The sequence below is a fragment of the Hevea brasiliensis genome, chromosome 16, assembly GCF_030052815.1.
Source record: "Hevea brasiliensis isolate MT/VB/25A 57/8 chromosome 16, ASM3005281v1, whole genome shotgun sequence".
Taxonomy (NCBI): Eukaryota; Viridiplantae; Streptophyta; class Magnoliopsida; order Malpighiales; family Euphorbiaceae; genus Hevea; species Hevea brasiliensis.
In genome coordinates, this window is record NC_079508.1 from 45,559,580 (window position 1) to 45,587,222 (window position 27,643).

At 32.0% G+C, this 27,643-nt stretch overlaps 2 protein-coding genes, 1 non-coding gene and 1 pseudogene across 3 annotated transcripts; all 4 read left to right on the plus strand.

Moving 5' to 3' along the window:
• The first annotated feature begins 1,816 nt into the window (after nucleotides 1-1,816).
• Nucleotides 1,817-1,923, plus strand: LOC131175165 (small nucleolar RNA R71). The gene has a single exon (XR_009145327.1). It is a non-coding gene; the product is annotated as a small nucleolar RNA R71 (small nucleolar RNA).
• Nucleotides 1,924-4,099: 2,176 nt separating this feature from the next.
• LOC131174636 (uncharacterized) lies at nucleotides 4,100-4,606 on the plus strand. Its single transcript, XM_058138388.1, has one exon. The coding sequence runs from the start codon at nucleotides 4,100-4,102 to the stop codon at nucleotides 4,604-4,606; it is 507 nt and encodes a 168-aa protein (XP_057994371.1).
• Nucleotides 4,607-11,210: 6,604 nt separating this feature from the next.
• On the plus strand, nucleotides 11,211-12,494 carry LOC110636984 (G-type lectin S-receptor-like serine/threonine-protein kinase LECRK4; annotated as a pseudogene).
• Nucleotides 12,495-18,794: 6,300 nt separating this feature from the next.
• Nucleotides 18,795-22,479, plus strand: LOC131174785 (G-type lectin S-receptor-like serine/threonine-protein kinase LECRK3). Its single transcript, XM_058138734.1, has 2 exons — nucleotides 18,795-19,022; nucleotides 19,816-22,479. The coding sequence occupies exon 2, from the start codon at nucleotides 19,898-19,900 to the stop codon at nucleotides 22,271-22,273; it is 2,376 nt and encodes a 791-aa protein (XP_057994717.1). The 5' UTR covers nucleotides 18,795-19,022; nucleotides 19,816-19,897; the 3' UTR covers nucleotides 22,274-22,479.
• Nucleotides 22,480-27,643: the final 5,164 nt, after the last annotated feature.

The window sequence follows — 27,643 nt, forward strand, 5'->3', positions numbered from 1 at the left end:
GGACAACATCTGGTGTCCTAAGTGTATCCCAAAGGTACCAAACGCATCTACAGTGCATCAAAAGGTTAGTGTACTTGTTCTTGATTTAATCTAGGGTTTTAATGAATTAATCTGTTAATTCTAAAATCTTAAATGGCAAATGTTGATCCAAAAACATATTAAAAGTGTTTTAATATGCTGTTTAACATTGAAATCAAATAGATAAATAATGAATCTTGCATGATGCATGAGACCCTAGAAGAAAAATTTTGAATTCAATGATCTAAACTTATATTTTTCATGCTTCCACTCCTTCAACTTCATGGCATCAAAGATATTAAATCTGACAATCTCTCCATCAAACTCCATAGTTAAAGTACCATCATCCACATCAATTTTTGTCTTGGCAGTTTTTAGGAAATTTCTTCCAAACAAAATCAAAGCTGACTTTGATGTGGGAACACTATCCTCCATATCCAGAATGTAAAAATCTGTAGGAAAAATCAATTCTCCAACCTGCACCAACACATCCTCAACTACTCCCAATGGGTAAGCATTAGAACGATCAGCTAACTGAATAACAATATTGGTTTCTTTCAAAGGACCTAAATTCAAAGTCTGGAAAACTGAATATGACATGACATTAATAGATGCTCTTAAATCTGCCATTGCACGTTCAAATTTAGAATCACCTATTCTATAGGAAATAGAAAAAGAAACTGGATCCTTACACTTAGGGGGTAATTTCCATTGAATTAATGCTGACACATTTTCCCCCACACTGATCTTCTCATTATTTCTCAACTTGCGCTTTGTAGTGCATAATTCCTTAAGGAATTTAGCATACCTAGCAACTTGTTTGATTGCATCAAGTAAAGGTATGTTAACCTCTACCTTCCTGAAAGTTTCCAAAATTTCTTTCTCTTGTTCTTCTTTCTTAGTCTTGGCCAACCTGCAAGGGAATGGAGGAAAAACAGAGTTATTAACCTTATTCAGTTTAGGTTTAGTATTTACCTCAACTTCAGATTCTTTTGCTCCTTGCTTCTTCTTTTTCATTGGCTCATGTGGAGTCTGATTATCAACTTCTTTCCTACTCTGCAACACTATAGCACTCGCATTTTCTCTGGGATTCATGACTATTTGTGATGGAAGCTTTCCAAAATCTTGAGCTTCAAGCTTACTCACAGATGAAGCTAACTGACCAATCTACCTCTCTATGTTTTGAATGCTATTTCTGGTCTCTTGTTGAAACTATTGTGTATTGCTAGCCAAAGTCTTAACAATTTCATCAAGTGACATACCTTGATTTGAGGGAGGTGGAGGTGGTTGATTCACTTGTGGTCTCTACTGCTGGTATCAATTTTACACCGATTGATTCCCATAACTCAAATTATGATGATCTCGCCATCTTGGATTATAAGTATTAGAAAAGGGATCATACCTGCGTTGTGGCTGTCCATAATTTCCTACTGCATTAGCATGTTACATTGATTCATCCTCTTGTAATATAGGACACATGTCAGTATGATGACCCGAACCCAAACAAATTCCATATACCTTAACTATTTGCATGTTTCCTACAGCCAACTGCCTCACCAAAGAAGTTAAATCAGAAATTTGTTTCTCAAGGTTAGATGTACTTACCTCATTAACCTTCTTAGGTGTGTGATCCATTCTCATTCCAAACTACTGAGAGTTTGCTGCCATGTTAGCAATCAGCCTCCTTGCTTCTTCTGGTGTCTTGTCAATCAAAGCTCCTCCACTAGTAGCATCTATCATACTATGGTCCATTGGTAGAATTCCCTCATTGAAATACTGAATCAAAAGCTGCTCACTTATTTGATGATGGGGACAGCTTGCACACAGTTTCTTAAATCGTTCCTAATACTCATATCAACTCTCTCCATTGTACTGCCGGATGCCACAAATTTCTTTTCTTATGTTGGCAGCACGAGAAGTAGGAAAATACTTCTCCAAAAATATCCGCTTCATCTCATTCCATGAGTTGACAGATCCAGAAGGAAGGTAATACAATCAATCCTTAGCTGTGCCTTCCAGTGAGAAAGGAAAAGCTCGATGCTTGATTTGATCCTCTAAAACTCCTTGAGGTTTCATGCTGGAACACACAACATGAAATTCCTTTAAATGCTTATATGGATCCTCACCTGAAAGACCATGAAACTTAAGCAACAAATGGATTAGTCCAGATTTTAACTCAAAAGCAACATTTAAAGCAAGGTATTGAATACACAAAGGCTACTAATTTAGATCAGGAGTAGCCAACTCTTTCAAAGTTCTAGCAGCCATTGTTTCGTTTTCAGAATCTGAATGCAAATCCGAATCTGAACTCAATTCCCTTAGAGATTGGATTCCTTCAAATGTACTAGGAATCTGCTTAGCTTGCTTAGCCAATTTTCTCAAGCGTTTAGCTGTTTTTTCTAAGATTAATTGGTCTTGATCGGAATGTCGTTTCCTTCAAAAAAAGTATAGAGCGCCCTCCTAATTCAACCAAAAAATCTGTCGATGAATAGTAACACCGTAATTTTTATCGAAAACCTAAAAACAGCAACACTTCACAAACAAGGTTAATAACAGAATATCCTAACACCAAAAACACGAAATCCAATGAACTTTCAGTCCTCGACAACGGCACCAAAATTCTTGATGGTTGTCGATTCCACCAGAAATTAAATTAACTGAAATTACCAGTAATGAAATATTTTCTACAATAAGTGGTAAATCCAGGTCGAACCCTAGAGACTGAATTATTCAATTTTATGCCCTTATGTAACAGAAAAAGAACAAAGGTTGGGGGGAGGGTTGTAACACTAAATCAGAAGAAATAAAAAAAAATTAGGGTAATTAAAGAACTAAATTTAAATATGAAACTCTTAATTTAAACAAACTTCAGTCCAAGGTGATTCGCATTCCAATGCATGACTCGATCATAGACAAAAGAAATACAATTATCTCTTAATGAATACTTAACGTAGATTTACCAAATAGCGAGGTAAAACCCCCAACTTCCCTATACCTATACTCATCAATTCGAGCCCAGCACTCTTGTTGACTCTAATTATTAACTGAATTGGTATTAAGCAATCCTCATCAAATTAATAATTACTTTAAGAACAGGAAGTAGTTAAGCTGAACAACGATTTATATTTTTGCTACTCACATTCAATCTTACACAACAATTACGGATTATGAAGATGAACTAGCAATTGATCACATTAAACAATTAACTAATAGGCCTTTTTAGCAAATCATTCAATAGATCAAAAATAATAAAATTAAGAAACAATATATATTTAAAAAGACATAAATTAAATTAAGAACCTGGTCTCACAAATCATGCATAAGAACTAGAATCTCTTGAATTGAATTTAAAAACTTAGCCACTCATGTTTATGGCTTACAGAAAAATAAAGTAGAAAATTGAAGAAATCTAGAATTATGTATGGAGAATGAAGGCTGCCTCTTCTATTTATAATAAATGGCCTAGGGTTAGGTTTTTAGAGTCCCTGAGCTGTTAGGAGTCTTTCTCTCTGTCAAAAACTGCAACTGGAGCAAAATCAGGAAACTGATTGTCGATGGATACACAGCCCGTGTATCACTACATGGCCCAGGGCCGTGTAACTTACTAGAGCTGAATGAGTATGTCTTGCATTGGCACAGAAGGTTACACGGGTCTTTAGGATTTACACGGGTCAAGTTACATGGCCCGTGTACTTTGTTTCTTTCTTGGCTCTCTGGATTTCTTCTGGCAGAATGTTACACGGGTCCGTGGTCTTACACCACCCCGTGTACTTTGTATCAGCAATGCTTCTCAATCCTTTGACCTTTTCAAGCTTCCTTCCACACTTCTATGCTCTAGGACTTCACCAAAACCCTGAAAAATATAGCAAGAGTCAAATTAATGCAAATGTTGAAAATTTCTCCATTTAACACAATTATTCCAACAACTCTCTAAATATATGCCTAATAGATAATTATACTTTAATCAACTGAATTAGGCCTAAAGATACGCTAGAAACACTAAATGTGATGAAAGTAAAATTAATAAATTATGCACTTATCAGTAGGCAAAATTTTAAGATTGGGCTATTACTAGTCTACCATGGATACTGACTACACTAAATTCGTGAAGAGATGCCATGAGTGCCAAATCCATGGGAATTTGAATCACCTATCGCCTAGTGAACTCTACAGTATGACTTCACCATGGCCATTCTCGATATGGGGCATAGACATTATTGGGAAGATTTCTCCAATGGCTTCTAATGGCCATAGATTTATCATTGTGGCAATTGACTATTTCACCAAGTGGGTTGAAGCTGAATCTTATAAAGTAGTAGGGGCTAAGCAAATAAATAAGTTTGTGCGAAATAACTTGATTTGTAGGTTTGGGGTACCCCATGAGATAGTATCAGATAACGGTACCCAGTTCAAAGGTGATTTCTTAAAATTAATTGCCAAATTCAAGAATAAGCATCGTAAGTCCTCACCATACAGGCCACAGACTAATGGAGCAGTAGAAGCAGCAAAAAAGAATGTGAAAACCATTCTGAGAAAAATGGTCGAAACCTATAAGGATTGGCCTAAGAAACTCCCTTATGCTCTTTAGGGTTATCGCACTACTATAAGAACATCCACGGGGGCAACCCCATTCTCTTTAGTGTATGGGACTGAAGCAGTGCTACCCATTGAACTAGAGGTTAAATCCTTGAGAGTGATACTAGAAGCCAGGATCCCAGAAAATGAGTGGGCTCAGAAAAGATAACTAGCCTTGATTGATAAGAAGAGGATGCGAGCCTTGTATCATATGCAGGCTTATCAGAGGAAGATAGCTAGGGCCTTTAATAAGAAAGTGAAGCCAAGAAAGATCAAAGAGGGAGACCTGGTTTTGAAACAAGCTCGGCCCATCCCTTTTGATCTAAGAGGAAAGTTTAAGCCAAACTGAGATGGTCCATACATAGTCAAAAAGATCTTGTCAGGAGGTGCTGTAAGAATATCAGACCTGGATGGGAATGAATTTTAAGAAGCAATCATCTTAGACAGGCTCAAACGGTACTTTATGTGAGATAGACCCCCTAGGCTGAAAACCAATAAAAGGCGGTCCAGGCAAAAGTAAGGGTAAAAAAAAAAATTTTTTTTCAATAAATAAAAGCTAGATTGAAAACCTGTAAAAGGCGGTCTAGGCAAAAGGAGAGATGAGAGAAGATCTGGATGGAAAACTTGAAAAGGCCATTCGGCAGGTTATAAAGTTTATTTCTAACTTTAGAAGGTTAAAAATTTGGCAAAACTAAATATAAAAGGGAGTAATGGTGTACCTGAATAAATAAAGAATTTTTTATTGCACTAACCAGAAATAGTTTTTATTTAATTATGATTACGAATGTTTGTGTCTTGAGGGACACATCAGATGATTAAGTAATTAGACTGCATTGTTTTGATTTAGTCCATGTCTTGTGAGCATGATAGAATAGGTGCTTGATGTGAATGCCCTGGTGATTATCTAATTTCAAAAAAAAGAAAAAGAGAGCTCGCTAAGTGGAAAACCCGAAAGGGCCGCTTAGGCAAAAGTTAGAGCAAGCCCGCTGAAATGAAACCCGAAATGACATTTCAGGCAAAAGTTAGGGCACAAAGAATTGAGTTCATGGAATAGAAATGAGTCAAGACAGAAACCAAGGGGGGAGAGAAGAAAAAGAAAAATCAGAGGGTAACTGTATTTTGACCTTAAGAAAGTCTTTTCAGTGAATAATTTTCCTCAAAAATTTTGAGGCTAAAAGAAAGTTTTTGCAAAAAGAGGTCCCTCAGAGGACTAAGTTTTTGGAATCTCTAGCGAATCAGCATGCCCATGATAGGAAGTAGCATACAAGAAGCACAAAAATTAGAGAGAGTTTTGAGACCCAATTACTCTAATTTTTTTTTCAAATCATGAATTAGATATTTTTTAGTAAATCCTTAGATGTTGTTTAGGGAGCATGGCATAGTTGTGTAAGGCATAGAAGAACACGCATCAACATGTCACCTGTAGGTGTGTAAGGCATAGAACAACATGCATCACCACAGTTTCAAGTGTCGAACTACGAGTGAGTCTGATTCTTCCTTAGGATAGCGAGGGGGATACGTAGGTAGTTTAGGACCGTGGTCCTAAATACGAACCCATAACATTTCATGACAGGTGTTTTTGGTAAGTCCTTAGACATTGTTTAGGGCATATAGCATAGTTGTGTAAGGCATAGAAGAACACGCATCAACATGTCACCTGTAGGTGTGTAAGGCATAGAAGAACATGCATCACCACAGTTTCAAGTGTCGAACTAGGAGTGGGTCTGATTCTTCGTCAAGATAGTAAGGGGGTTACGTAGGTAGTTTAGGACCATGGTCCTAAATACGAATCTACAATATTTCAAATCACACAGTTGCCATTGTCATGAGACTGTAGCTAGTCTCATGACACAGAGTGTATTGACAGAGCATGATGCACTTGATTTTCACATGACACAGTTATCACGGTTATGAGACCGTAGCTATTCTCATAACATAGAGTATGTCGACCGAGCAAGATGTACTCGATCCTTATAGCCAATGTTTCATAGTTATTAGAAGATTGAGTTTCACTTTGATGAAACTTGAATAATGCTTTCGCATTGATTTCAACTTTCGCCAAAGTGGGGGGCAAACTGTAAACCCTTATTTTGTGATAAGTATATGCATTGAGGCTGTTGCAAACCCGATGATGAAAAATTATATGACTGTAAGATGTAATTGGAGGCATGGAGCTGAATTATTAATTCCGTAGCATGATCTTGAATAATAATAATAATAATAATAATAAAGTTTTTGGGGAAATTAATTTTATTAAATTTAAATAAAATTTGTTTTGTTTAAATTTAATATGGATAGTTCTTAAATGGATCTAATTAAGTTTAATTAGGCTCCATGGGCCTAAGAAAGCTTAGTCGGGAATTTAAAATGGGACCCATTTAATTTATTTTCTAAAAATTAAAATAAAAAAATATCTCTCTCCTCCTTGGCCCCACTCTTTTTCTCACTCCCTATTGGTGTCACCCCCTTTCCCTCTCTTTCTATTGGTTGGAACACCTCACCCATATTCCAGTTTCACTCAAATTCCTCAATCCTAGTTGTTTAAGTTATCTAAACCTTATCACACTAGGACTCCAAACCCTACCATACCTCTTCCTCACTACCTACTGGTGCCTTCCATTTTTTCCTGTCTTTCTATTGGTTGAAACACCTCACCTATATCCCAGTCTCATTCGAATTTTGCAATCGTAGTTGTTTAAGTTATCTAAACCTTATCATCCTAGGACTCCAAACCCCATCACACCTCTATCCCAAAACTCTATAAATATCCCACTAGAGAAGGGAAGAAGAAGAGGTGGGGGGAAAGAGGGAGAGAAAATTCAAAGCTATTTAGAGATATTTTAAAGCTATAGGAAATTTAGAGATATTCAAGACTCTTTGAGTTTTTCCTTATTTTTTCTTTTCTTTAAGAAGATTTTCATACAAGATTTCTGGAAGGTCAATTTTTATTATTTTCTTTTCAAGATTATGCCACGCAATATTTTAATTCTATGTTCGTTGTTTTCAATTTATCTTGTATGTTCATATAGATCATGTAATCATGTTTAATTTGAAGGAATAAACAACTCTGTACATATTCAGTTTTTGATCTCTCATGTTTTTGTTATTTTCTGAATCTGTAAAAATTTTAGGAAAATTATATTCCTATTCTTCACGAAATTCTATTAATTTTAGGCTCAAGAATCACTGAAAAAGCTTTTATATTTTATAAGTTATGGCTATTTGAAATTAAGGTTCCTGTAAAATCCGATTTGCAGGATACCGGACTTGCGGAGCCCATATCTCTCTTGTTTCTCAATATTTTTGTGAAAATCTAGTGTCTAAAATTAATGTCAGAATCTCATGAATCTTTTCCAATTGGTTTTGCATTCATATCTATTGTAGTTAATGAGTTATGAATTTTACAAAAAAGTAGTACGATTTTGTCACTTAGAAAAGTGACGATATTGTCACTTAGAAAAGTTACGATTTACGTAAACCATTCGGCTAGGGTTTTGTTTGATGTATAAATTTTTTTTATCTTATATGATATGTAGACTATCTTCTGTAATTTTTTATGATTTTTAGGTATTTCTAACTATTTTTAAAAATCGGATTTCTTACTACTATCAATCTGCCAGAATTTGAAAATTGTATATTTATGCATGTTCTTGTATTTTCTTGGGTTTTAATTGATATTTGATCTATTTTTCTGTATTCTTTTAATTCAAGAAGTGTTATGAAGTGTTTGGATTATGTTAGAAGACTTAGACCATTAGATAGTTATAACTAATTAGGAATCTTAACCCTTTAAGAGACTAGAGTTAGAATCCAATGTAAATTGTTATTAATATTTTCTTATTTTCTTTATTTCTTTAATTTTCTTTAGTTTCTTTATTTTTTATTACAAATAAAATTGGTAAGTGGCCCTAAGGTAAGTACCAACGAGCGCATTTGCGTGGAGCTTATGTAGAGCTAAACCGGAGTAAGCTAGAGATATCATTGCCATACTAGAAGAGAAGGCTATTTTTTAAGGGTAGCTTGCCCCAATGGCAACTGCAATTACTAACAAGTAAGTAATCCTAAATTCATAGAATAACCATTTGTATGAAATTGTAGTAATAATATGATTTTTATTTGGTAAATTAAAATTAACTTTATTTTTAATTTAATTGACTTTTACATGTAATTAATTTAAATAAATACTTTGTAAATTAAAATTAATCTTGTTTGTAAATTAAACTAACCTTAGCATATAAAATAAATTTAATTTAATACTTGGTAATTTCAAAATAAATTTGCATGTTAGAAATCTTTATTTTGTTGTAATTGTTTGGGCCTTATGCAATATTAGAATAAATTACACATTACATAATTAATTTAGTTTAATTATCCTTAGGGTAACTTAGTGAAAAATTAATTAATTAGGTTAAATAGAAACTTATAGTTATTTGAAATTGAATTTGTTTGTAAATTAAATTGTCAATAATAAATTAATTTTAGTCATCTGGTAAATATCATTTAAATAATTAGCAACTCCATAGATAGGAATTACTTGTGCATGAAAATTATTTGTAAACAATAATCCTTTTGTGAATTACTTGCGTATGTAGGATTAGAATTGCATTTTTAGGATAAAGTTTAATAAAGGAATAATAAATAAGACTTCTAGAAACATTAGTAGAGGACTGGCACTCGAATTAATGAGGTTAGACCAGGCGTAAAGGGTGCCTAACACCTTCCCCTTACGTACCCACTATCCTGAACCTAGACATTGGGAAATGGTAATGACGGTTGTAGAAACTCTGCAAGGAGTAAGTCTCATCCATGACCCTCAGAAGAAACACTGAATATACCTGATTTTTACCTGGGTGGCGACTTCTGTTTATTTATGCCTTCGTAGCATAAATCCTTAGTACCGTGGTAGTGTTATGAGAAGATGGTACTTACCAGTGGTTTGATTCTATTAGGATTGTATGAAGTACATGTCTAGAAAATGCTGTCTAAGGAGGTGGTACTTAAGTGAAACCATTGTGACTTCACTATCTTTCCTGGGCATTACCTGGTGCATTTGATATAATCCTAGTGGATGATATTTTGCCTCACGCTCCCTCCTACAAGGTCACATATTAATTAGTGGTATAAATAAGATTAATGAAATTTATTTAATATACACATATGAATTATTATTAATAATAAAAAATTTATTACTTTTTTTACAATTATAATTAATAAATGTAAATTTATATTAATTTTATTTAAATTTTATGTTAAGTATAAGAAAACTAAAAGGTCACTCATTAATTAGTGATAATAAAAAGACTAATATATTTTATTTAATTTATTATTTACATATTAAAAATTAATTATTTTATATATATATATATATATCTTTTGATGGCATTTTATTGTGAATAAACAAAAATATGATTACTAAAAGTTGCACAATTACATGCAAACAAATGCTCAAAAAACAAATATAAATAGTTCAATTTTGAGAAACATTCTTCAGGATTGATGCAAGTGAAATGATTTGCTTTATGACTGGATAATAGAGTACATAATACATCCACTTGAATCCCTTCTATGCATTATGCATATGAAAAGCAATATGCACACCAACTTCAAGTAGTGCTAATGGTTTACAAAACATTCACATCTTGTCCAGTTGGTGGGCAACATGTTGCATATTTTCAGATGTTTTGAAGTCAAAAGTTTTAAGACCAAACACTCTTTTTTTCTTCCCTTTCACATGCTGAGAAATTAAAATAAAAGGTTTAATTAATTATCTCTGTCTAGTTAAGGGACATAATCACAAAATTTAGAAGTGCTGTAACCTCAAAATTTGTGGCAATGTTCCTAATTTTTCTATTTTTGCGTTCAATATCTTGTGAAGCAACAGCTCAACAAAGTATCATCAGCCTAGGTTCATCTCTCATTCCCACTAATATCTCTTAGTGGCCATTTCTTCTTTGGTTTTTATCCACAAGGGGATGGCTTTGCTATAGGCATATGGTTGCCAAGAATCCAGCAGAGAACTGTCATATGGACAGCTAACCGTGATGAGCCTCCTCTGTCCAGAAATGCTACTTTGGATCTTAAATATTGAAGGTAAGCTCATCCTGCAGCAGCAGGGAAGTGAACCGAAATTCATTGCAAAAATTCAGAAGCCTGCTTCCTACGCTCCCATGCTCAATTTTGGTAATTTTGTACTCCATGATTCGGAGTCTAAGATCATATGGCAGACTTTTGATGCTCCCACAGACACAATTTTACTAGGACAGAGTCTAGTGGCTAGGGAACAGCTGGTGTGTAGCATCGCCAACACAAGTCATATGAGTGGAAGATTTGCACTCAAGATGCCAAGGAATGGAAATCTGGAAATGTTCGCACTGGAATATCCAGTTCGAAGAGATTACTTCTACTGGAGATCGTGTATAAGAAATGCTAGAGGTAATGTGTTGCTGAATCTTGATACTAATGATCTACTGTACCTGTTGGATACTAATGGCAATAATATAAGGAATCTAAGTGATAGCACAACCATATTTGGTCAAGCCTTGTGTCGTGCAACAATTGATGCAGATGGAATATTCCGATTGTATTCACACAATTTGGATCGATACAGCTATTGGTAAATGGAATGGCAGTCATCTGATAACAAGTGCAATCCCACTGGCTTGTGTGGTTCAAATGCATACTGTACTCTGGTGGATCAGGTCACTGCATGTGCTTGTCCTCCTGGTTTTGATTTTATTGATGAAAGCTAGAAGAATTTGGGGTGCCAACCGAATTCCAATGCAGATGATTGCATGCATATTAAAGAAAGTAGTCAGGCTTTTGATGAATTGGAAGGCATATCATAGGAAGCTGAACCATATTCTACTCTTCCGTCTAGTACAAAAGAAGCTTGCAGAAAGGAGTGCTTAAAAGAATGTTATTGTGAAGCTGCAGTATGTAAGAATCAAGAGTGCAAAAAGCGTAAGCTTCCTCTGAGATTTGGGAAAATCGAACAACATAAATCAGCGGCGACTTATATTAAGATGAGAATGGGAGAATTCGGAGGCAAAGAAAGAGGAACAGAGCCAAAAGCTAGGAATGATTTATCAACAAAGAACAAGAATGAGCTGCATATTGGTATTCTAATTACTGTTGTTTCATGTTTAAGTGTCGGGTTAATTGTCATAGCAATATCAGCCGCCCTTATTTTCAGACACCGTGCTCGGGAATGCAAGGCAATCTCCAATGAAGCCAGCGAAGGATTGGTTATTGATGTCACTCTAAGATTATTTACATACGAGGATCTTGAAAGAACTATCAATGGCTTCAAGGAGAAGTTGGGAAGACGATCTTTTGGGATAGTTTTCAAGGGAGCCTTGTCGAATGGGCAGACAGCCACTGCTGTCAAGAAACTAGAGAAAGTGATGGCTGAGGGGGTAGTGGAGTTCCAGAATGAGATAAGATCCATAGGTAGAACTCACCATAGAAATCTTTTCCGCCTGTTGGGTTACTACCATGACAAATCCAATATGCTTCTGGTTTATGAGTACATGAAAATGGATCTCTTGCTGACTTTCTTTTTAAATCTAAAACAAAGCCTAATTGGGAAGACAAGATTCGAATTGCTAGGGACATAGCTAGAGGCATCCATTACCTACACGAGGAATGCAAGACCCAAATCATCCATTGCGATATAAATCCCAAAAACATACTAATGGATGAACATTGGAGAGCAAAAATTTCAAGACTTTGGATTGGCAAAGCTGCTGGTGCCAGACCAAAGCAGAACACTCACTGGAATTAGGGGAACAAGGGGATATGTTGGCCAGAAAAAAATTTTCTAACTCCATTGTCTGTTAGGCCCCCAACATATTTATACTCCATCAGAATTTATTCGGTACAACTATTATGTGTATAATAAATATATTCTGATCATTGATTATAACAGGACTCATATGAGATCTACGATGATCAATAATCATAAGATAATAATCATAAGACAATTATCATACATACAATGATTTTTCAAAATCCTAACAAATCCAAAACACAAGTTGGTAACTTGATATGAATGGAAGGAAATTTCATATACTTTACTCCATTTTGAATTCAATCATATCTAGCACTTTTGTTGAAAAGAAGAATAGCAAGTAAAAGTAAAAGTTTTTTTTTTTTTTAAATAAAAAGCAAGTATTTGAATTCCATGGAAATGAAATTTCCCAGAATTTGCCTTTGGTCAGACTTCCATATTCCAGTCTTTGAGTTGGAAAATATAAATTCATGCAAAGTCTTCCTTGACTTGAGCCATATGGTCTATACAATGAATCATAAAAATTCACACCCACTCCACACATTAATGTATTGCATAATAATTAATGGAGACAAAGTTCTCAATTCTTAATAATTTTAACATAAAATTAATAAATCTTATTATTAATATTTAAAAATAAACTCAAATTCAATATTTATTATTATTTTTTTAAATTTTAAAGGAGGAAATTTTAATTTGAATATTGTTGATATAGAGTACAGACAAGCATGTAATTTTGAACTACTCTATGACCATAAGCATGCCAAATGCTTAAACCAAATCGCAAGAAGAGGTCTGTTTCATAAATTCTTTAATTTTCATATCTCATTCAGAATATTTAATAAGTTAGAATTAACACAAAAATATCTCGAATTAATTTAACTTACTTTAATGACTAAAGATATATTACTCACTTGATCTGTATTAGGTTTAAGTCTCTACTCTTTCAATCTCTCTAAAAAAACACAAAAACATCTCTAATAATAAAATTAAAAAAAAAATCATTCCTTGCAATAAAAAAAACAAAATTGTTGGAAAAAGAGTTATGGTCTATAATTCCATAATTGTTTTTTTTTATTATTAGTACGGCTTACGACTCCATTTATTTCATAGAAAATAACTTGCGCACATAAAATATTTTCTACGAAATTTTTTTATAAGAAAATATTTTTTATGAAAATATTTTTCATTAATTAATTATAATGTTAAATTAATGATATATATTTATGTCATGCATATATAAGTATTTTCATATCTAAACCTCTATTTGTTTCATGAAAAATATTTTTTTATATAAATCCTTAATAAGATTATTAAAGTGCAGAAAATAACTTTCTATTTTTAAGGGATGAAGTCTTTTTTTTTAAATGACTTATTTTTCTTTTTAATATGAAAAATATTTTTTATTGAGTCATTTTTTTGAATATCTTAAACGTTAAAAAAATAAAATAATAAATTTTCTAAAAAAAATTTCTACAAAATAAATGAAATATTAAAATTATTTTTGTCCCTTGTAGCAATCCAAAAGGGGGTGAATTGGGTTTTAATTGCAAAATTAAATACTAAAAGAAATTTAAACACAAAGAAGAGTAGATAAAGAATAATAACATAAGAAATTTATAGAGGTTCGGCTATTCCAAGCCTACGTCTCTCCTCAAGGCCCTCCTTGAGAGTTAACTCTATTAAAATTCTTCTTTGGGTGAAGAATAAACCCCTTACAATCATCATAAGAGCAAACCTTTGCTCTTTTACAAATCCTTTTACACTAAAGAGCTATTTAAAGCTCTATCATACTTAAAATTACAATAAGTACTCACAACCTTAAATGAACTCTCAGAACAAAGAATTTACAACTCAAATATCAAGTTCTCAATATTAACTATGGTAGCTGAAGTTCTAGAGAGAGAGAATGAAGAAAATATTTAGAACACAATAAATTTCCAAACGATTGTTGTTGTAAAAACTTGTTTCCAGTCATAAATAGTGCCTATTTATAGTTTTTGCAAGAAAATAGTCGTTGGGAGTGCATTAAATGCAAAACTAGCCATTCAACCACCAAAACTCTGTTTTATCAAGTTGCAGAAACTCAGGTTCGGCTGCTGAAATTATTTACTTCGGCTGCCGAAGGTTGGAGAGCCAAAAAACAACTTTTGAAAAGTCACTTTCGGCTGCCGAAATTTCCACTTTCGACTGCTGGAGTGCTCTCTGATAAAATGACTTTTAACACTCAAAAACCATGATTTAAAGAGTAAACATCGGTAGCCGAACTTCTCACTTTCGGCTGTCGAAGTGCTCTCTTGACAGAAAGTGTCAAAAGGGCACTTAGGTTTCGGAAATGCATAACTTTTTGACCGAAACTCGGATTTTCGATCCGTTTAAACCATTGGAAAGCTAATTTGATAAATTTTTCAATGAAAACACTTTCAAAAACAAATTTGCATTTCTCAAATGTGAAAATTTTATTTTAGTCCCCCTTTGTCAAGAAAAAGTTACTAGTAAAGACACTAAGAAATTAAGAGTTTAAGAAACTCATAACTTTTTTATCCGAACTAGGATTTTTGACCCGTTTGAGCCATTGAAAAGCTAATTCAATGTATTTTGCAACTAAAATACTTTTCAAAATTAATTTTATATTTTTGAAAAATTTGTTTAATTTTCCCTTGATAAAAAATCAGGTAAAAACTAAGTTGAGCAAGATATTCTTAGTACCCCTAGACTTGGGCCAACATAATTAATAAAATGAGATTTACAAGATATAAAATAAATAAAAGTTACATTGTAGGTTCCCATAAATGCTTGCTTCCTTATGTTTCTCTTCCTTAATCTTAATTTGAAGCAATTTGGTATTTTTGAATCTAGAGCCTACAAACTCAACACAAACACTTTCAAAGTATATTAGTAACACACTAATTATTTATTATCATCAAAACATGGATTAAGACACCTAGATCCAACAATTATATTCAAATTCCCTATCAAAATTAAATCAATAAAAAAATATATTTCAACTTTAACTATGTTTTAGGTTAATATCGCTCAACAAATTATTTTTCTTTATTCTCTCTTCTCATTCTTTCAATTTTTTTTTTATCCTCACACCTTAAAATTATGAGAAAAAAACAAAAATAATGCCATATTCTATTTTACTTTATTTTAAAATGGGATCAATCATTAAATAAATTTGTTCACCAATTTATAAATTTATCAATTCAATTGATTTAATTTAATAATATATTAAATTAAAATTTAATCAACAGAAAAATTTTAAAAAATAAAAAAATATTTGACTAAACTAAGAATAAATTATAAATGTCATATCTAAATTTAAAAATATATAACAATACAATGCATAAATTTCAATTTATAACCTAAAATTTCTATTTTCGTTTTCTAATAAAATTATTGAAATTTAAAAAATAAATTTCTCTTCTAAATTAAAAAAATAATTTAATTTTTTATTTATAAAAAATATTTTTTTGTTAATCTATTATTTTGAGACAAAATGAAAATGCGAAACAAATGGAGTATTAATTATTTCACATTTTCCATTCGCATTTATTTGTATTTTTCCATTTTTGTGGCCAAGCTTTAATATTTCACTTTCCATTCAATAAAGACTCAAAAATAATAATTATCTAAGCGCGGTTTTGGTTAGGCTGGGTCCCACCTGGCTGAGGTCCCCACCCAAACAACTTGGAGTAATTATTTATTATTATTATTTTCCACGTTGAAAAACACCTCCCATAAAAAAAATATTTTTTTTTCACTTATTTTCTATTTTTAATTTTTTTTATAAGAGATAAATATATATATATACAGATAAATTCAGAAAAAAAACAGTCCTTATCAACTCACTGACAAAGGAATTTATTTTAAATTTTTTATCACAAAAACATATTAATTTACTTCTTAATAATTTACATTATTTAATCTTTATTTTTAATTTTTATGTTGTTAAATTCTTTATATTTAATATTATATTAATAATTCAGTTCCTATTTTAATGGGTAAAACTCAAAAAAAAAAAAATTGAACTTTAGCATTTTTTTTTATAAATACTCTACACTTTTTAATTTTAACAATATCACATTTTAAAAACAATAATTCAAGTCATTTTCTACATTAATATCGAAGAGCTAACTTTATTGAAAATTATTTAGAGAATAAAATTGAAAGAAATTAAGAAGTTTAAATTTCTATTTATTTTAAGAAAAATAATTTATATGTAAAAAATATTTTTTATGAAAATTATTTTTTATAAAAATATTTTTCGTAAAAATATTTTTTATTATTTAATATAAACCTAATATTTTATATTACTATTCACAAAATCATACCGTAAAATTTGAAAAAAAAAAGATATTAGAAAAATGACTTTTATTTTTTAAAATAAAAAGTTTTTTTTATTTTAAAGTTATTTTTCTTTGACTAAAATTTTTAAGCACTTTTAAATATTAAAAATAAAAAAAAATTCAGTAAAATATTTTTCTTCAAACAAACGAAACCCAAGTTAAAAAAATGGCTGATACTAATCATCAGGCTAATAGTTCATTAATAATTCAATAATGAATTATCAAATATGATCTTAACATTTAAATCTTGATAATCTATTATTCTTTTTAAATGCATTAATTTATTTCAAATTCACAAATTTTAAAATTATAATTTGTAAAAATTAAATTTTATTTAAAGATATAAATAGTTCTATTTTTTCCCAAATTTTTTATACTCCATCAGAATTTATTCGGTACAACTATTATATGTATAATAAATATATTCTGATCGTTGATTATAACAGGACTCATATGAGATCCACTATGATCAATAATCATAAGATAATAATCATAAGACAATTATCATCCAGACAATGATTTTTCGAAATCCTAAAAAATCCAAAACACAAATTCGTGACTTGATATGAATGGAAGGAAATTTCGTATATTTTACTCCATTTTGAATTCAATCATATCTAGCACTTTTATTGAAAAGAAGAATAGCAAGTAAAAGTAAAAGTTTTTTTTTTTTTTTTTAAATAAAAAGCAAGTATTTGAATTCCATGGAAATGAATTTCCCAGAATTTGCCTTTGGTCAGACTTCCATGTTCCAGTCTTTGGGTTGGAAAATATAAATTCATGCAAAGTCGTCCTTGACTTGAGCCATATGGTCTATACAATGAATCATAAAAATTCACACCCACTCCACACATTAATGTATTGCATAATAATTAATGGAGACAAAGTTCTCAATTCTTAATAATTTTATCATAAAATTAATAAATCTTATTATTAATATTTAAAAATAAACTCAAATTCAATATTTATTATTATTTTTTTAAATTTTAAAGGAGAAAATTTTAATTTAAATATTGTTGATATAGAGTACAGACAAGCATGTAATTTTGAACAGTATGACCATAAGCATGACTTTTATTTTTTAAAATTAGAAGTTATTTTTTTTTATTTTAAAGCTATTTTTTTTACTAAAATTTTTAAGCACTTTTAAATATTAAAAATAAAAAAAATTCAGTAAAATATTTTTCTTCAAACGAACGAAACCCAAGTTAAAAAAATGGCTGATACTAATCATCAGGCTAATAGTTCGTTAATAATTCAATAATGAATTATCAAATATGATCTTAACATTTAAATCTTGATAATCTATTATTCTTTTTAAATGCATTAATTTATTTCAAATTCTCAAATTTTAAAATTATTATTTATAAAAATTAAATTTTATTTAATGATATAAATAAGTCTCTATTTTTCCCAAATTTTTACATTCTTCAAATAAGAAATTTATGAAATTAATATTACTATATAATTAGGAAAAAAAAATCCCATTAGTTGGAAAAAACAATTAAATATGAGCTTTTCTCTTTCCCTGCAAAAACTTGGGAGGAAAGAACAAGAAACGGATTGGTGTCGTATTTCCCATTTGTAATCATATATAATTTAGTAAAAAAGAAAACTTCAACAGAATGAAAAGTTGCTATTTAATTTTTATATTTTAATAAAATTAATTATTTAATTTATTTATTTTTTAAAAAATAAAATGTTTTATTTTTTTAATTCCTTGTCGATTATTTTAAAACAACTTTTGTTAGTAAAATGAGACATAATATTTATATTATAGTAAAATGAGAGATAATATTTATATTATTAAAATTACAAATTATATTATTTAAATTACAATAATTAAGTTGAAAAAAAAAACTTTGAGTAGGGTCTGAAATAGAAATTAAATACCATTGTTTTAAATAAAATATTAAATAATTTATTTATTTAAAATATAAAAATTAAATAATATTTTTAAAAAAATAAATAAATAAAACCCCCAGTGCCTGGTTTGCCCATGAGTGTCAGTGTCAGTGAGTCAGTCTTTGCGGGCAGAAGACATTATTTTTACTTTCCCACTAAAATCTCTCTCCAAATCTATCCTTTTTCTGTTCTCATCACCCTCTTGTTCTTTCCGCTGCTTAGCTTCATTCCTTCTTCTGTTCTGTGTTCTGTCTTCTTGTTCCTTCCACCTGAAACTCAACCAGACATAGTTTATTTTGTTTGTTTAATTATATTTATATGCTTCCTCTTATATAGAAAATGGAGTTCGAGAAAACCCACCAAGCTCAAGCTAAAATGACAAGGTATGTGGCGGCCTCTGTGTTTTTGTCTTTGTTTTGTCCTTGTACTATTTTACTGTATAAAATTTTAAAAATTTTATATTATATTTTTTATTTCAGAAACGATTTTATTTCAATCTTTAAAATTTTCATGGATGGCTATTTTAATAATCAAGACATTAAAAAAAATGAAAAATAATTTACACAAATATCAGTAAGCCATTCTATTGCAATCTTATTCTTTATATTCATTTTCAATTTATTTTTATTATTCATATTTTATTTCTTTTATATTTTCACAATTCCTTTTACAAATATTTTTTAAAATATTTTAAAAAAATTAAATATAAATATATGAAACACTATACAACCATATCTTCATTCAAATTAAATAATATATTAATATTATGCCTGTGCAATGCGCAAGCAAAAGCTTCATTCTTTAATAATGTGAGACTTCTCCCTTCTCCCTTCTCCCTTCTCCCTTCTCCCACCTCCCAACAATAACAAAGACAATTATGATGTCCTCATAATTCAAATTGACTGCAAAGTAAATCTTATACAAATGTTGTCAATCCTTTAAAAAACAATTGTTGTCCCAATTATATAGACAAAAAACATTTACTAGGGAAGGCATTTAGCATATTTTGTATCTATCGAGAAGAAAAATGTTATCGAATTTATTTTCTACTTGAAGTTAGACTACTCAAAGCTCAAATTAGCTTTTCAAAGATAGAATTTTGCTTTTGTTGACTTAGAATTTTGCATAGCGAACGTGAATCATTAATATTTTATTTGATTCCTTCTGCATATATAGGAATTGAAGTAAAAGGATCAACTGTGCCTTTAGAAGTACGAGTCAAGGGTCCTAACAAGTTTAACATTGAACAATTGATGCAATGTTCCTGTTTCTTCTTCTTCTTCTTTCAAGTCCAAGTTCCATATTTTCTCGCACTGCAACAGCTCAACAAATAAATTCCAATGTTAGCCTAGGTTCTTTTCTCACTCCGACTAACAACTCATATTGGCCCTCTCATTCTGGCCATTTTGCCTTTGGTTTTTATCCAAATGGAGAAGGTTTTGCAATTGGGATTTGGTTTGCGAAAAGTCAACAGAAAACTATCACATGGACAGCAAACCGGGATGACCCACCATTGCCAAGGGATGTGACCTTGATCTTGAGCAGTGATGGCAGGCTTATCTTGCAGTGGGAATATGGCCAGCAGATACCTTTCGCAAACACGTCTCAGCCTGCTTCCTCTGCCTCCATGCTCGACTCTGGTAACTTCGTACTCTATGATTCAGACTCAAGGATTATATGGCAGACTTTTCGTGCTCCAACAGACACCATTTTACCAGGACAAAGCCTTTTGGCAGGGGAAGAGCTGGTGTCTAGCATCTCCAACACAAATCATACAACTGGAAGATTTCGACTCAAGATGCATAGAGATGGAGATCTGGCAATGTATCCTACGCAATATGCAGCAGGAGACGATTCTCTTTACTGGAATACAGCTACACATCCTGCTGGAGGTAATGTGAGTCTGAATCTTGATACTGATGGCAAGCTATACCTGTTAAATGCTAGAGGCTTTAATATACGAACTCTAAATGATGGGCAAACTGTGTTTGGTAATCCCATTTATCGTTTAACAATCGATCCAGATGGATTATTTCGATTATATTCATATAATTTGGATCAAAATGGTACTTGGTTGGTTGCATATCAAGATAATGAGAATAAGTGCCTTCCCAAAGGCTTATGCGGCTTGAATTCATATTGTATTCCTCTAGACCAAGACACCAACTGTACTTGTCCTCCTGGTTTTGATTTCATTAACCCTAGTCAGGAGAATTTGGGCTGCAAGCGAAAATCCAGTGTAGATGATTGTGTGAGCACTAATTATACTATTCTGGAATTGGAAAGAATCACATGGGAATCTGACTCAGATTCTGTTGTCCGATCTAGCAACAAAACTGAGTGCGGAGATGAATGTTTAAGAGACTGTAACTGTGAAGCTGCCTTATTTGATAACCAAGAGTGCAAAAAACAAAAGCTTCCATTGCGATTTGGGGGAAAGAATAACGATGGTGAAACAATGGTAACTCTTATCAAGATTAGCAATGGAGAAATGGGGGGCAAGGAAAGACCAAGAGAGATGCCAACCAGGAATGATTCCTCAATTATGATTCCTAAGAATAACAAGAGTGGGCTACAAATTGGTATTTTAGTTGCTGGTGCTACAAGTTCAACTTTTGGGCTCATTATTCTAGCAATTTCTGTTGCTCTTATTTTCAAACACCGTGTTTCTATATTCAAAGTACTCTCTGACAAGGCAAATGGAGAATTTGTTGAGGATTTCAATCTAAGATCATTTACCTATGAAGAACTTGAGAAGGCAACCAATGGCTTCAATGAAAGGTTGGGAAAGGGAGCTTTTGGGACTGTTTTCAAGGGAGCTTTGATGAATGGGAAGGTCATTGCTGTAAAAAGACTGGACAAAGTGGCTAGTGAAGGAGAGTTGGAATTCCAGAATGAAATGAGGTCAATAGGTAGAACTCAGCATAGAAATCTTGTCCGCCTGCTTGGTTACTGCCATGAAAAATCCAACATACTTCTTGTTTATGAGCACATGAGCAATGGATCACTTGCGAACTTTCTCTTCAAATCTGAAACAAAGCCAAGTTGGAAAGAAAGAGTTCAAATTGCTTTAGACATAGCTAGAGGCATCCATTATCTGCATGAGGAATGTGAGACCCAAATCATCCATTGTGACATAAATCCCAATAATATATTGATGGATGAACACCAGCGTGCAAGAATTTCAGACTTTGGGTTGGCAAAGCTGTTGATGCCAAACCAAAGCAGGACACTTACAGGGGTCAGGGGAACTAGGGGATATGTTGCCCCGGAATGGTATAAGAACCAACTCATTACTGTGAAAACAGATGTCTACAGCTTTGGGATTATGTTCTTGGAGATCATATGTTGCAGGAGGAGTGTGAGTATGGATGTTCCAGATGATGAAGCTATTCTTGCAGAATGGGTTTACAGCTGTTTTAAGGCCAATGAGCTGCTTAAGCTATTTAGTGCAGAAGAAGTGGCAGAAGAAGTGGATGAACAAGCCTTGCAAAGAATGGTTTGCATTGGACTGTGGTGCATTCAAGAAGAGCCATCACTTCGTCCTTCAATGAGGAAGGTGATTTTGATGTTGGAAGGTACCATTGAAATACCTTTTCCTCCTAGCCCTGCTTCTTTTAGCAGTGTGGTCTAAATCATGTGCCTTGCTTTCTTCAAAGACTGTAAAAATGTATCTGTGGGCATGAATGATACACACACACACACACCACATAGCTCCAAACATACCTGCTGCTTTTTCTTCTTCAAAATGCTATAATCTAAGCTATGTTATTCTAAGATTGTCTTGAAGGCCCTTTTTTTTTTTCAATTCAATTATGGTACTCGACTTCTATCTGTTTCCATCTGAAATTAAAATTGATATACTACCTGACTTAATAGCCTGCGGGAATACAATGAAATACATGTTTTAATGAAATCAAATCCTTGAATAAAATTATCAGAAACAAATTGTATGTGAGTTAAAGCAAGTAGAAATGAGCTGTAAAAACAAATTGTATTGTTTTTGTTTAAAGAACAAATGAAAATTGTTAACTAAAGATTGAAGTAGAATTCCCTGATTTTGTTAGCATCGGTTGAGAGAATGTTTATTTTGTTCTATTCCGTTTTGTAAAAGACCTGAAGAAGGACTTTTATTCAAATTAAATATAGATATATATTAATTTTATTCAAATTTTTATATTAAATATTAATAAACTAAAAGGTCTGTAGACTCTTATTTTGCGATAAGTATGTGCGTTGAGACTGTTGGAAATCCGATGATGAAAAATTATATGACTATAAGATGTAATTGGAGGCATTGAGCTGAATTATTAATTCTGTGATATGATCTTGAAAAATAATAATAATAAAAATAAAGTTTTTACGGAAATTAATTTAATTAAATTTAAATAAAATTTTGTTTTGTTTAAATTTAATATGGGTAGTTCTTAAATGGATCTAATTAAGTTTAATTGGGCTCAATGGGTCTAAGAAAGCCTAGTTATGATTTTAAATGGACCCATTTAATTTATTTTCTGAAAATTAAAATAACAAATATCTCTCTCCTCCTTGGCCTCACTCTCTTCCTCACTCCCTATTGGTGTCACCCCTTTCTTTCTCTTTCTATTGGTTGGAACACCTCACCCATATTCCAATCTCACCCAAATTCTTCAATCCTAGTTGTTTAAGTTATCTGAACCTTATCACACTAGGACTCCAAATCCTACCATACATCTTCCTCACTCTCTATTGGTGCCTTTCATTTTTTCCTGTCTTCTTATTGGTTGAAACACCTCACCTATATCCCAGTCTCATTCAAATTCTTTATCACCCTAGGACTCCAAATGCCATCACACCTCTTTTCCAAAACCCTATATATACTCCACTAGAGAAGGAAAGAAGAAGAGGTGGGGGGAAAGAGGGAGAGAAAATTCAGAGCTATTTAGAGATTTAAAGAAAGAAAAGACTACAAAGAAAATAATTGTTAAAACAACAGCGAGAAAAGACTAAAATATTCTAAACTAAACTGAAGGTTATATCAGATGATTAAGAGATTTGATAAGAAAAGAGTAAAACTAAGTTCTCATCCATAGGATCACACGAGGTCCTAGAAAAACGGATCCACTAGCATACAGATTTGCTTACCTCTAAAATTGAAATGAATTTGAATCTAAATTATTACAGAAGCTCATAAGAAACTTGGCACACGAGGTGAACAATCGATGAGCAAATAGTATTGGTTAAAGTGCTAAGGAACCATCATTCAGGCCAGGAAGCTACTTAGTAGCGTGAATAGGACATGAGGAGACAACACCCACAACTGTTCAAAGACTGATACCAGGTAAAATTTCGAGGATGAAATTGTTTTAAGGGGGGGAGAATTGTAACACCCCCGTTTGCATAGCCTGGTAGATTTCACTGTTCTGGTGACCGGTGTCGGTCCGAACAACTGAGGGGATTAGAACCATACTTAAGACAACTAGATAAGCCATAAACACAAATAATTAGTAATTGTCAATTAGTTAAGTATAAACAAGAAAAACAGAACAGAAGAAGTTAAACTAGCCGAGAGTCACAGCGATGGGTGACCTTCTCGCGAATGACTGCGAAGTCATTTTAAACTCAAATTTTGAACCGTAAAAAGTGACGCCGCGGTCCTTAGGACCCTTATAAACACAGTGGAAAAGAGAAAATCACGAAAAAGAACTGTTAAGCCAGTCAAATAATTAGGTCAGGGAGCCGGAAGAAATATTGGATTACTTGCAAACCGGGATGAACCGGCGAGGGGCAATTTGGTCAATTGACCCCGAGAGCTGACTCCTGACCTAACTGTCAAATAAAATTGGACAAAAGAAAATTTCGGAATCGAGAATTAAATTAAAGAACTAATAGAAAAATAATAAAAAAAGAAAATAGAAAATGAAAAAGTTAAAAAGGTGATGACATCATGTATGACATCATGCAATAAACATTATAATTAAAAATTAATTTTTAGATAATTTTTGTGGTCTTTCAAGAGCATAAATTCATAAATAAAAAAAAAAGAAAAAAGAAAAAGTTTATTACATCATTTGATGACATCATCATGATGTCAAAAGTAATTTTGATTTTTCCTATATAATTGACCAAGTCAATTATTGTTAAATAAGACATAAAATAACAAAAAAAAAAAAAAGAAAAAAACTCATTTTGGTCTTCATCTTTCTAAAGTGACGCCCCATCTTCTCCCCCTAACTCTCCCATTTTTCCTCCATTAACATACCTTAAAAGCTCATCAAAACCTTACTTTCCTTAATGATCTTCATAATCCTTAACACTAAATATTGAAATTTTATCTTGGGTTGATAGTTGAAAGTGAAAGAAGAGGAAAGGAAGGAGGTTTGAAGAAGTAGAAAATTCATAATTTGAGGTAAGTTAATCAAATCTCTTTCTTTAGTATAAATGCTTGAAGTTGAGTTCATGTGGATGAATTATTGTAGAAACAAATGAAAAAAAAATCATGCATGTATAGCAACCCATGAAATTCATCCATGTTAGAGATGAATAGGATTTGATGGGTTTGGATGCAATTAAATATGTAGGCAAGTTTGATTGAGAGTATAGATAATGTTTATACACTTTGAGTTCATGATTTGAAGCTATTGAAGAATTAGGTTCTTAACCCTTAGGGTTTAGAAACCAAAAATGTGAAAAACTTGTAAATGGTGTCTTTGACCTAATTTGAAGTGAGAAATGGTCATTTGTGACCAAATGAAGTGTGTTGGAATGGTTGGAGTTAAGGTCAAATTCGGACTCAATGTGGTCATGCTGCTGGCAGCATGACCAAGCCAACTTTGAAGGACCAAAACGGAAATTTTACAAGTCCAATTGATATGCCACCAATTGGGGATGAAAATAGACATAAAATGGCACAATTTTCATTAAGAAACCATGCCCAAAAACTGACCAAAACTTAGTGAAACAATTGACCAAAGTGAAATAAGAGCAGGCTGCCACTGCACCAAACTGTCCAATGTAACTGTTCATTTGGTCATAATTCGAGCTAGACAGGTCAAATTGACCTGAAATTTTACCAGCAATTAGATAAGATATAGATCTAAAACTTTCATGAAGAACATCACCCCAAATTATGCCATTAACCTAGTCAAATTATTGAGCAAAGTTGAGTTATTGAACCTGCAACTCTGCAGAATTGCCATTGAGCAGTAAAGTTCCAATGGCTATAACTCTCTCTAGAAAACTCCGATTTAGGCGATTCTTGAACCGATGGAAACCTAAGACATAGTAGAACATTTCATATGAAGAAAATTAGACTAAATTATGAACTTAACTTGATCAAATTACTGAACAAAGTTGGATAAAAAATCTGCCAGAACCAGAAACTAGTATGAACAGTGCACGTGAACAATAATTGTATTTTGGCCATAACTTGAGCTACAAAACTCCGATTGAGGTGATCCAAAAATGAAAATACACTTAAGACAATAAGAAACATTTTCTATGAAGGAAGTTTTATCAAATTCCAACAGTAGATTGACCAATGGAACAATGCAACTTCGGAGCACCAAAACCGAAAATTGGCAATTTTGCCAAAATGACCTAAGCTTTGAGAAAATGACCAAAACCAACAAGTTTAATGACCAAAATGTGGTATGTGGGTGAAGTTGGAGTTCCCATACCTATTAAGCCTTAAAAAGTCAACAATTTGACTTGAATAGTGTAGTGAATAGTAACCCGAAACACAAAATTTCGAGAACGTCGAATTTAACACGTTAGAGCTAGGTAAATGTGAAGCTAAATTTATTTTGGATTTATGTTAAATTATGGTACTGAAACACTGTAAAATTGTGTGTTTCAGTTGAAGAAAATACTGGAAAAGAATCCGAGGAACCGAGTCAAGGCCAAGAGGCGACTCGCTTGAGGTTTGTGCACAAAAATTTTTAAATTATAGTTTTCATAATGGAAATTGATTTGTTATACATTGTGAATGTGTTTTGTTCATTGTGAATTTCGAGAATGTTGTGTTGCCTATTTTTCAATGGAAATTTGGAATGAAAATTATTTATTGATTTGTATGAAATATTTGAACAAATGGTTTTGAATTTAGTTATGACTTTGAAAAATCTTATTTGAAAAATAGTATGTTGCCTACTTTGAAAATGAAAAGTTTGGAATGAAATATGATTTGTGAATTGTATGAAATGTTTGAATAACTTGATTTAAATTGTTTTGAATAATCTGAAATATTGAATTGTGACATTACCATGATGTAGTATTTATGATGCTTTTGATTTAAATTGTTTTTAATTCACACTTGGCATGACAATATTAATATGTTCCTCATCCACTTGTGGGGTGAGTTTGATATTTGATCAATTTCCTCCCTCTCTGGCTTTCCAGTCTGAGGGGCGAGTTTGGATGAGTACTCATTAGCTAGCTAGCCACCTCCCTCATTGATTTTGATTAGTGAGGGTGTTTGCCTTGTCGTGATGTACACACGGCATGTTCGAAAATTTTGTGTCATGGCCTAAGTTGTGTTATTGTTTGGCAACACTATGTTTATTAAATTGTTTGATTAAATTTTGTGTTGTATGAAGCTTTGAAAATTATGATTTGTTATAAATGTGATTTGAAAAAAAAAATTGTGAAATGAGATTATGAGATTTTTGAATGACGATTTGTTCATAAATGTTTTATATTTTGCATTTTATGCTTTATTGTGCACCACTGAGTATTTATATACTCAGCGATAGCTTTAACTTGCTGTCGCAGATAGAGAAAAGGACATAGCAGCAGAGCGCGTTGCTACAGTTAGAGAGGAGTATAATTGAAGAATTTTTGTACGGGTATTTGTCTATACCCTGATAGTTTAGTTTGATGTAAATATGATAGTATGCATATGTGTCTTTGTAATTTGAGCAGTTGTACAAATAAAATTGTAATAATATTATTTTTGAGATTTTACATCTGTAAATTAGTTTATGATTGTAAATTAATGATTTAAAATGCAAAATGCATGAGTTAT